This window comes from Lagenorhynchus albirostris, chromosome 10 (assembly GCF_949774975.1).
Source record: "Lagenorhynchus albirostris chromosome 10, mLagAlb1.1, whole genome shotgun sequence".
In the NCBI taxonomy this organism is placed as follows: Eukaryota; Metazoa; Chordata; class Mammalia; order Artiodactyla; family Delphinidae; genus Lagenorhynchus; species Lagenorhynchus albirostris.
This window is the reverse complement of record NC_083104.1, coordinates 11,365,659-11,377,460: the sequence shown is the minus strand read 5'-3', so window position 1 is coordinate 11,377,460 and position 11,802 is coordinate 11,365,659. Positions and strand designations below refer to the sequence as shown.

Sequence of the window (11,802 nt, the reverse complement as noted above, 5' to 3'; positions counted from 1 at the left end):
TCCCTTTCGGGAACATACTGGAGTTATCACTTCTCTACTGATAAATACATGTGGCTTCCATCTTTTATTATATACGACAGGGATTTCCATGCTGTATCCCCAGAGTTTTGAAGTCTTTCTGCACAGAGCGGACTGTCAATAAATAATTGTAAAGAGGATGAAAGATGAATGAACCGATATGAATAAGCCAAGGAGGGTAGTAGGAAAGGAGCCCAAGGGCGGTTTGCAGGTACGCGGTGCTGCACGGAGGCCCCAACAGGTGACGCTGTAGGCGGCGGGCGCGCCTGGCCGGGAGGGTGGGGGTGGGGGCCCGCCGCTCTTGCCGTGGGCGCAGACGGCAGCGCGGGGACAAGCGTGCGGGGTAGGGCAAGTCATATGACTCGTTCGGCTTCCTGGCTTCGGCCGCTGCCGCCGCCAGCCCGTGCCCGCCAGCGTCGAGCCGGGGTCCCGAGGAACCGTTGGGGGGTTCGGGCCGAGGCCCACTTGTGTGGAGGTCGTCGTCACCGCTGCCTGCCCGCTCGCCTGTCCGTCCTTCCTCCCGGCCGCCATCATGCTGGCTCTCATCTCCCGCCTGCTGGACTGGTTCCGCTCGCTCTTCTGGAAGGAGGAGATGGAGCTGACGCTCGTAGGGCTGCAGTATTCGGGCAAGACCACCTTCGTCAATGTCATCGCGGTGAGTGCCCTCCCGCTCACCCGCCCGGGGCGCCGCAGCCCGCGCGTCCGGCGCGGGGTCCGCGGGCAGGCCTGGCTTGGGGGTCCCCTCTGCGCGGTGGGGCTCTTGGGAGTGTGTGTGTGTTGGGGGAGGGAGTAGCCGTGCTTGTCACCTCCCCTAGGGTCAGGACTCGGAGCTTCGCGTGTGTTGGTGGCTGAAGTGTAGCGCTGAGATCGGCAGCTGAAGGGTTAATTCCATTTAGTTGTTTTCTTCCAAGCGCCGTGTTCTTAACGCGGCCGGGGTTTGGAAAGGGTGGAATTGGGCTTGTCACATTTTTAAGGCGCTTGGGGGATTGGGGTTTCCTTCGGGTTTGGTCTGTGACGGCAGCGGAAGGGTTAACTCCAGCTTGTCACTTTCCTGAAGGGTGGGATTTGGCGACTCCGTGTGTCCCGTGAGAAAGCATAAAAATTGAGATCCTCTCAACTAGCCACTCGGGACGAAGAGCCCCGATGTAGGAAAGCAGGGGACCGGTGGGGACTCATTCCTGAATTCTGTGGGCAGCTTCTCCGCTGTAATTCAGTTACTGGTTTTCACCCGTTCCCCGAGGGGCCAAGATCAAGTTGATTGTGCTGCGCTCACCGGTAAAGCTGGGGAGAGACATTTCCAGCCAGTCCAGAGTAGTGCACAGCTTTTATTTTACTTTATTCTGTACTTTACATATCTAATTGAAGTATAATTGATTTATAAATGCACAGCTTTTATTAAGCCGAGCAATTAGGGGGTCTTTGCAGTTCTAGAGCTAAATGTCCTCATCTAGGGGGTAGATTTGCAGCCAGCGTAAAGTTAACTACGTTGAAAAAGCGGGGGTGGTCTTTTGTGATGGTGCTTCTTAAATGAAGGGAGGGGAAGGGTCTGGGCAGGAACGTAGCTTATTCCGCGCCCAGGGAATGGGTGTCTGGGAGGGAAATTGCCCTGGGAACCTATATATAATGTGGTGTTTATTCAGCAGTGATTGAGGGGGGAAGGAGGATGATTCAATATTGCTTGTTTGGTTGGCTGGGGAAGAAATAAGAGCGAAAGATTCTCGTCAATCTTTATTTACAGCCCAGGAGTTGCTGTGCCTCAGTCTTAGCTGATAGGGGCTTGTGCTTGCCCAGCTACTCCAAAGAGAGATGGCAGCAGTTCCTCCACCGTTTAGATGATGGGTGAAAAAATAGGCGACTAGCTGTCCAACTGGTTGGGTTACTGGAATTATTCAAACACGACTTCCTTGTTAGGGAACACAACTTGTGTAACTCGTGACTCTCATTCCTTGCAGTTATAGAGCAACAGGAATGAGTAAGACTTGGAGAAGTAGAGATCAGCAGAACTCCAAACTTCCTTTGAGGAATGTTGCATGGCCTACTTTTTGGGCTCTTTTTGTATAATATGATTGGGGGGGTGCCTTAGGTGACTTTTTTCAACAGTCATAGAAAAGTGGCATGTGTGTCTAGTACCACTAAAATTAGTAAGGAAAGACTTTGCGCTAAGTATCCATATTCAAACTTTTGTGTGATGTGGAAAAGCTCAGCCTGAGTGCAGCTGAGCTCATTTAACTGTACATTTTCTGATATTCCTTTCAGATAAGAATTGGTGTCTCCTCCTAAATTCTATCTTTTTGACAAGACTGAATTATTTTAAAGGGTATATAGGTGTATTACTACAGTCAGTCTTGTTTGTTGCAGAGAAGTAGTTATTCTTGGGAAACCTAAAAAAAGTTTAGTAAATCTTTGAGGAACTTCTAAAAATACAAGCTCTATTTTCATGCTTATGTTTCCAGTAGACAGTGTAGTTTAATATAATGAGCATGAACTTTGAAGTCAAGCATCCCTGGGTTTGCAGTCTGGCTCTGCCACTTAGCAGCCTTGTATCCTCTTTCAGTCCTTGATTTCCCATCTATTAAGAGGAGATAATAATGGGTTTCTTACAGAGTTGCTGTGAGTACATGAATTGACAGATGTTAAGTGACTCGCCTCATGCCTGCCTATAGAAGGGGTTAGATAAATGGTAACTGATGTTATTATTTGTAGTGGGTATACTCGTTTAATGCAGAAACGATATTTTGAAAAATATTCAGAAAGGAATTAGCTGGGGTCATTTCCGTCTTTGAATTTGTGTATGTATCCAAATGTGGACTGCTGTAGTGGATTCCTAGATTGTGGCAAGTAATCACATCATGTCCTCTCCGTTCCCCCCCTTTTTTTTTTTTTTTAAAGATGTTGGGGGTAGGAGTTTATTAATCAATTAATTAATTTTGGCTGTGTTGGGTCTTCGCCTCCGTGCGAGGGCCCTCTCCAGTCGTGGCAAGCGGGGGCCACCCTTCATCACGGTGCGCGGGCCTCTCACTAACGCGGCCTCTCTCGTGGCGGAGCACAGGCTCCAGACGCGCGCAGGCTCAGTAGTTGTGGCTCACGGGCCCAGCCGCTCCGCGGCATGTGGGATCCTCCCACACCAGGGCACGAACCCGTGTTCCCTGCATTAGCAGGCAGATTCTCAACCACTGCGCCACCAGGGAAGCCCCCGTTCCCCCCTTTTTTGCATTAGATTATTTTAACATCTGGAAAGCTGTTGAACTCAAAGTGAGCTATTATTTTAATGTTAGACTCTTCATTGCGTTTTGTTTTGGCTGCGCAGTGCAAGTTGGGGAATCTTAGTTCCCCGACCAGGGATTGAACCTGGATCTATGGCAGTGAGAGCTCTGAGTCCTAACCCCTGGACCGCCAGGGAATTCCCTGTACCATTCTTTTTGAATGATATGATGTGGGTAGGTTCTGTTAAGAAAAAATCGTGACGGTAATTGCCCGTGGCCTTTAAGATGCTGGAAAAAAAGAGACCTCAGTAAATTTCATGCCTTTTTTTAAACCTCAGACTTTAATCTAATCTGTGGTTCCTATAGAATATATTGAGGGTGAGGAAAAAGTTAGTAATTAAAAGTGAATTTACAGAGTTTTAGATAGAAACAGTGTGTCCAAAATAGTAAATTTAGCTTTATCTTAAAAAAAATCAACTGCATTATTCTTTGTATAAAGTGTTTGATTTATAGACTCAGAAATTCAGACGCGTTGACTCCTACGTGTTACTTTAGAAAGTTGGCCGTTTATTTCTCAAATTCAACAAGTAACTTTCCAGGTAGGAAAAGCTTCAGGTGAAGCCAATTTTCTTAGGTAAACATCAACTTTTTGTAAACGTCAAATTAAAATGTGTCTTTATTTTCTGCCTTAAAAGTTAAGAAAACTTTGAGTGATGTCATTTAACTCACTCAAAAGGTTTGTGAAGCTGAATTACTTATATGCAGGGTTTGGTCCATTCTGAAATTAGGCAGTTTGCTTACAGAGAGTTTCAGTCCTCAAATTCATATTCTTATGGTTTCAAACCCCAAATGATACTTCATGTTATCTAATGTTTTATGTAGAGACACTTAATATACGTAGTGTTCTCTTTGTTTTGAATATTAAAAAACAGAAAAGAAACACATCTAGTCTTTAATTTTTTTGATTAGTGTTAGGAAATGAAATACTGCCCATTGCTAAGTATTATGGCAGTTATGACGTAATAAAGCATGTGTCTTGTATGTGTAATGTATGTTGAGTAATCTTTATTTTTAACTGATACCCTTAGATGGGTTATAGGATACTTATGAAGAAATGTTTAATAGGATTTACCAAAATGTTACGGGATAAGTTTTATAGACATTGTGTATTTTTGAAATTAGTAGTATTATAAAAATTTGTCTACATTTTTGTGAAGTATCGAGAGCTCAAAGGTTAATCCAAGGAAAAGTTTATTACTGCTGAGAATTAGAAAAAGGAGATATTTGGAAAAATGGTAGAAATCTGCACCTAGAATAATTTTTTTAAGAGTTTGTAAAAACCTTAATTAAGTGGTCTAATTTTACCCTCGTTTTATAGTTGTAGGTAGGAGATCCAGAAAGGTTAAGTGAAATTCCTAAGGCTAATTAGTAGCAGAGATAAAATTAGAACCCATGGCCAGTGCACTTCCTGCGTCTGTAGATTACCTGAGGTTAGAACCATAGAGCTGTGAATTGGAAGCTCTTAATCCTTTAAACATCTTTTTTGAATATAAATATACTCCTCTTACAAATCTGGATAGCTTTTTAGATCCAACCTTCTTAAGCATATTGACTAACATTTGAGGAATATACACACACACAGACACACACACAGTGTTTGTGTATTTGAGGACATCAATTAGAGGAAAGAATGATAATCTATGGAAAGTAGCAATAGTGGAATATTATAATACTGTGTTTGGACATTTAAATAACTGGCTAACAGGCATTGTTGGGTTATTGAACTACGTTTAATATCTTTTAAGAGCAGAAATAGTTCTGTGATCACAGTGCTTCTTATTGAATTACTTTGGGGTAAGAAGGGCAAAAATAGTTTTTAAAGAAAACATGCTCACCTGTAAAGTTTAGCAAATCTGAAACTTGACTGTAGGAGCTGGCCTTCCAGTGAGGTCATCTTCAGATACAGATTCAGAGTTGTGGAACAGGAGGCATCCTGCCAAGGAGCATTTCTTCAAAGTTCTTTACCCCCTTCCCCTTTCCCATTGTGTTTTCCATGCAGGCTTAGAATCTCAAAACAAAATGTTCTCGTTAAGAAGCTGTTAAGAGTGCATTAAGGCACTTTAAATTACTAACTTAGAGGATATTTCACAACTTAAAGCACTGTGTTTCTCAGAGATAAAGTGGAATGTCAGTGAACATGGATACAAAATGCATTGCACCTATTAAAGAATAGTTATTTACATATTATTTTTAGAAGATCTTTTTTTCCCCTAATTATCAAAATATCACAGGGTCATTAGTAGAAATTTGAAAAGAATACTATAAAATAGAAGAAACCGCTTGTTATCTCCACCATCCAAAGTTAACTACTGTCAGCATACCAGAGTATTTCCTTTTCATCTTTTTTTTTTTTTAAAAAGTATATATCTAAACGGCTAAAAAAGTCTTGAGGTAACGTTTATAATGTTTGTATCCTGGTTTGTTTTCTTTTAATTACGGTGTACACATTTTTCTGTGTCTAAAACCATCTTTAATTCCTTCATAATTTATCCTGTTATAGCATATCTTGTGGATATACCACGTATATTTGATCATTTCCTCATTATTGGACAGTTGAGTGGTTTGCAGGGTTTTGCTGTTGTACATCAGTTTGATCTGCATTTCCTGAGGATGGGTTCCAGAGTTGGCGTCACTGGGTCAAGGGTGTGAACATATTTCATGTCAAATGGCCAAATTGCTTTCCAGAAAGTATGCACTCCTACTGAGAAGGTCTTCTGAACAAAACTTGGACTTCATTTAAGCACTTTGTCCTGTGGTATTTTTAGGGCATACTTAGTTTTGTTGGTAAGGTAAAGTTAACCAGCAGTATTTTAAAACTATCCTATCAGATAATTGCTCTGTTTCTTTCTTTAATGTTTTAAGAAGTACCTATTTATGCTTCAGCAACCGCTAAGACTGAGACTATAGAGAACATAATTCCTTTTTCAATTTTCTTTTTTACTAAACTTTGCAGGCAAGCCATATAAATACAGCTCATCCCCTTTAGCTATCACAGCCTAATTTGTTTTAAACTTCCTGGTGGATTGTCTTAGGAGTTTGTATTCCAGAATTAAGGCATGTTTCCGTGCAGTCCTTACCTAGTCTTGCCTATTATAGTGGGATGCTGCTCACTTTTTTTGCGGGGGGTGTATTAAAAGCAGTTTTTCCTAAACCAGAGTCTAAGAAAGTTTGCCAGGTAGACCACTTTTTGAAGCTATAGCATATGAAATTTTTAAGTTTATAACTTGAGTATCATTTATACTTATAAAAGTTGATTTATGTCTTTTGAACTCTTGTACGAAAAAAACAAAGGAAAGAAATATTAACCTGTCTGCTGAATAGGTCAAAATCAAACGATAATTTAAGGCATTTAGTTTTTCTGAGACAGGACAAACCAAAATTGAAATCTGTAATGGAGTGATTTGAGTTAATTTCTTTCTTCAAAGTAAAAACCACAAGTCTTACATTCTATTGTGCTATTTTTTTTAAAGGTTACATTGTTTTTTGTTTTTAATAAATTTATTTATTTTATTTATTTATTTTTGATTGTGTTGGGTCTTCGTTGCTGCGTACAGGCTTTCTCTAGTTGTGGTGAGCAGGGGCTACTCTTCATTGCAGTGCAGGGGCTTCGCAGTGCAGGGGCTTCTCATTGCGGTGCTTCTCTTGTTGCGGAGCGCAGGCTCTTGGCGTGCGGGCTTCAGTAGTTGTGGCTCGCAGGCTCTAGAGCACAGGCTCAGTAGTTGTGGCGCACGGACTCAGTTGCTCTGTGGCATGTGGGATCTTGCCAGACCAGGGCTCGAACCTGTGTCCCTTGCATTGGCAGGCGGATTCTTAAGCACTCTCCCACCAGGGAAGTCCTGTTATATTGTTTCCTAAATTAGATATTGGATCTTGTATTTGGATCTGATTTCATAGTTTTCCCAGTTTTATATAATAGAATAAGATTCTTATTTCATATCCGGACAAACTTTTTTAAAAAATTAAAATATTAATAAAGCTTTAGGGTTCATTTAGAAATTATCTCTAAGAATACTGTATTTTTAAAAAATTATAATACTGGCAAAATAATTTTAGGATTCAGGTACCTAAGTAGTGACACTTTTCTTGAAAATTGAGGCCTTTCCTCTTAAACTGGGCTAGAAAAGTAATCATTTGTTGTTAAAAAAAATTGTATGATGATTGGCAAAATGCTTCTAAAAATGTCTTTTGTATCAATTTACTTGATGACAGTTACTTAAGCATCTACCAAAATAGTGTTACTATAAGAATATATTTTGAGCCTAAATTTGTTGGTATATGAATGTATTATGGTTGAGTTTATTTGGAATATGTATAAGTGGCTACATGAATTAGAATGCATGGAGGTTGGGAGTTGAAAGCCAGATTATTTAGGTCCAGATCCTGACTCTTAACACCTGTACTATTTTTGGCAAGTTATTTAACTGCTCAGTATCTGCTTCCTTACTTGTAAAATAGTAATAATAGTAGTTTCTACCTCATGGAGTTATTACGGGTTTATACTTCTAAAACACTGAACAGTGATCAAAATAAGGCATGTGTTAGCTGCTAGGTTACCATAATATTATCTCCTGGAGAGCAGGGAATTCTCTCTTTTTTGTTCACTGATGTGTTCCAAGTGTCTTAAACAGTTTCTGGCATACACTGGGTGCTAACATGTATTTTGCAATGGACAAATAATACATTTAAAATATAAAATTAAGAACAAGTGTCTTTATGAACCCATATTCATATTTCAGTATGCAAAGTGTAGCATAATGTTAGGAATGAGAGTTTTGGAATCTGATAGATTTGGATTTGAATATTGACTTGGCTATATATCACTTGTATTAGCATCTGTGTGTTTCATTTTTTCCTCCTCTGTAAAATGTAGATGGTCAAAGAACTGCCTCCTGGAGTGGTTTTCAGAATTAAATGAATGTATGTAAAGTGCTTAGCACTGTGCCTGGCACATAGCGCTCTAAATGGTAACTGTTATGTGTCAGGGGTAACATTTGATGTAATCATCAGCCTTTATGCTCAATTATTTTTTAGATTTAATTATATTTAAATATTTGTAGCTTTTGTTTAGGAAGTAAGGTTTGGTTTTGTTTAATTCTTGCAAAAGTTTTGAGCACGTTATATTTTATCATGTTGAATGTTTTTGATAGCTGAGATGGGCTGGTAGAAAAAATGTTTTAGCCTCCTGGATAGGCTAGTTATTTTTGATGGACCTACTCATAATTCTTCCTTTTAGAAAATGAGGTTAATAGATCTATATACTTCTCCTTGGACTGTGTGTGTGTGTCTGTGTGTCTGTGTGTGTGTATATATAATTGTATTATTTGTTATGGAAAGAATTTACAGGGAATTGGAAATATGAGTTGTTCTTTTGTTTGTCCCACCACTGACTAATGGCAGGACTGTGGACAAGTCATTTAACTTCTCTGTTCTTCGGTTTTGATGCTTGTGAAGAGTGAATAAGCACTGACAACCTTATTGTTTGAGAATTTAGTGGCGCTTTCCTATATCTGGAATTGGAACTCTTACTCACAGATCAGAGAATAAAATAAAAGTGTAAAGGCTCCAATATAAAATGCCGGTTATAAGATCCCAGCCTCTTGCCAGAAGAAAAACTGAGATGGTTTGCTGCTTTATTTAAGAGGTGGAAAGGTAGACGGATCCCAACAGGAAGAAAAGAGTGAACCTTTTGAGTAGTACCTGCCCTCTAGAATTCAGGTGTCCTGTACAAATATATGCTTAGATGAACTTTTTAAATTTGTATTAAACCATAGTAGTGCTTTTTGTGTATGTTTGTTGTAATTTTTAAACCAGGATTTAAGATCCAAGTGGATTTTAGTCACTGTTGACAGCTGTAAATTTGCAAGCCCCAGCAGGCAGTGTGCTGTGTCTGTGTTGGCCTGTTCCCCTAGATGAGAACTGGGCTCTGCAGACTGCATGCAGGCTGGGCCAGAAAGGGCTTTTGGCAGAGTTTCCTTTCTTAAGGTGGCTTAAGGTCTGGTTTAGACACACATCACTAGGCTACCTTTTCTTTACTTTTTTCGTGAAAGCTCATTTTGTCTGGAGAATGGTTTAACACAAATATATAGATTTGATCATTTCTGAATAGTTTCTTTCAGAGGAAAAACTGGGAAATGGAGGAAATTCACTTTTTTCTCCCTCTATAATCTACCTGTTTCACTCCACTAGCTGTTGGTTTCCTTATTTTGATCTTATTATTTCTTCATTCAGTGGCTGAATTAAAAAACTTAAAACGTTTAAAAAATACACAAAATCCATATTGTTTAAAAAAGTAGTGTGGATATACAGATTGGAAGAAATAATCTTTAATACCATTAAGATTTAATCACTATTAATATTAAGCTGTATATCCTTCAGATTTTTTCCTCTCCCTTTATATATACAAATATCAGCTTTTAAAAAATTGATGTATTTGACATATAATATATTAATTTTAGTTGTATAATGTAACGATTCTATGTTTGTATATACTGTGAAATAATCACTACAGTAAGTCCAGTTAACATCACTACCATACATAGAGTTTTTTTTCTTATGATGATTACTCTCGTAGTAACTGCAAGTATACAATACGGTATTCTTAACTATAGTCACTTTTCTGTACATTACATCTCATGACTTCTGTATGTATTTTGTAACTGGAAGTTTGTACCTTTTGATCTCCTTTCACCTATTCCAGCCCCAGTCTGTTCTCCGTCTATGAGTTGGGATATTTTGTGTTTTGTTTTAGATTCCATATATGTGTCTTTCTCTGTCTCAGTTATTTCACTTAGCATAATGCCCAGTATATGCTTTCTTGACAACATTGATGGGATCATGCTGTACATGCTGAGTGGTCTCGAGTAGTCTACTTGATTTACCTACTTTGACGGCTAATAGGCAACTCACATTCAGTCAGTTCAAGACGGAATTCCTGATCCCTTCCTCTCTCAATCCAAGGAACCAACATCTACCCTTATCTTAAAAATATTTTTTTAAAAAAGAAAAAAAGGATGTTACAGGCTTTAAATAACCCTTATGTGTACATTTTGGTTACAGGCATGATTTTCCACTGTTGAGTGATTGAAATGTTGGCGCCTAAAACTTTCATTTTGTAGTTTTCTTTGGAGTTCCAGGAAGTGGGCCAAATGATTTGACCAGCTTTAACCTTTACATTTTCCTGTCATCCTGTGTATGGTAGGTATCTTCCCCAGTCAGGATTGATCATGTCACCTCCATTGTAATTTTCACCACACTTACCACCATCAGAGATTATCTTGCTTATTGTCTTCATTTGTCTTCTGAATATAAATTCCATAGGGGCAGGGCTTTTTCCTTTTTTCATTGGTGCATCCCAGTGCAAAGAACAGTGCCTGGCACATAGTAAGCTCCCTAAATGTTGAGTGAATGAATGAATATAACAGCAAAGTAGTGTATCTATTCTTTTATACTCAAACTGTGTGCAAGGCATCATGGTAGGAGATGATTCATAAATGTATCAGGCAGGGTTATTTGTGGTAGAGTATTTGCCTCATAATAGCCATGTATAGGATAGAAATATTAAGTGCCTTAAAATTGGCACATAATGTTATGGGAATCTCCCCACCCTCACGGAAGACATAAGGGGAGTTTTAGAAAGGCAGTTTGCTGGCTTTGGGTGGGACTGTGTTGAGAATGGCCATGGAGCTGAGCTTTGAGTAGGGTGGTTTTCATTCATTCAGTGGATAGTTGAATCAGTGTTCTAGGCAACATATGCATAATGAAGAACAAAAGAGATATGGTTCCTTCTGTTGTGGAGCTTCCAGTGCCACGAAGGAACAGTAGGAGAAGCAAAGACACAATTGAGGGCAAGAACTTTTGTCAGATTGAGTGTAACCTGCATGAACGGAAAAAAACCCAAAAGCCTAGAAAAATGGGTTGAATCAGTTAACACAAAGCCTTGAGTAAATTTGAATCTGTAGGCATGGGGAGCCATTGAAGATTTTGTTCATGGGAATGAAGACCTGTGTTTCCAAAGGATTAATTTAGTAGCAATATAGAGAGCATCAAGAAGGAAATTGGTTGCAAGATTATTACGGAAGTCTAGTTAAGAGATAATTAAGTGGGGTGGGGAGTAAGAGAAAGTAGTGAGCTTTATTATGGAAGTGGAGTGGGTACAGTTGAACAGTTGAATCAGATGTACAGGGCAAAGGGGAATTTGTAGTCAAAGACCTTTTTAAGGATTTAAGTGGAAGATGGTGGAAGAGTGAGACGTGGAGATCACCTTCCTCCCCACAGATACACCAGAAATACATCTACATGTGGAACAACTCCTACAGAACACCTACTGAACGCTGGCAGAAGACCTCAGACCTCCCAAAAGGCAAGAAACTCCCCACCTACCTGGGTAGGGTGAAAGAAAAAAGAATAAACAGACAAAAGAATAGGGACGGGACTTGCACCAGTGGGAGGGAGCTGTGAGGGAGGAAAGGTTTCCACACACTAGGAAGCCCCTTCGCGGGCGGAGACTGCGGGTGGCGGAGGG

The 11,802-nt window shown here is 39.8% G+C and overlaps 1 protein-coding gene across 1 annotated transcript in view; it reads left to right on the top strand.

Annotated features, from left to right (window-relative positions):
- The first annotated feature begins 341 nt into the window (after positions 1-341).
- The window catches only part of ARL8B (ADP ribosylation factor like GTPase 8B), a 66,340-nt gene continuing 54,879 nt past the window's right edge, over positions 342-11,802 (top strand). Inside the window, 2 exon segments of the mRNA XM_060161314.1 lie at positions 342-513; positions 515-673. Of these exon segments, the coding sequence (XP_060017297.1) occupies positions 376-513; positions 515-673 (297 nt within the window). The 5' untranslated portion in view covers positions 342-375.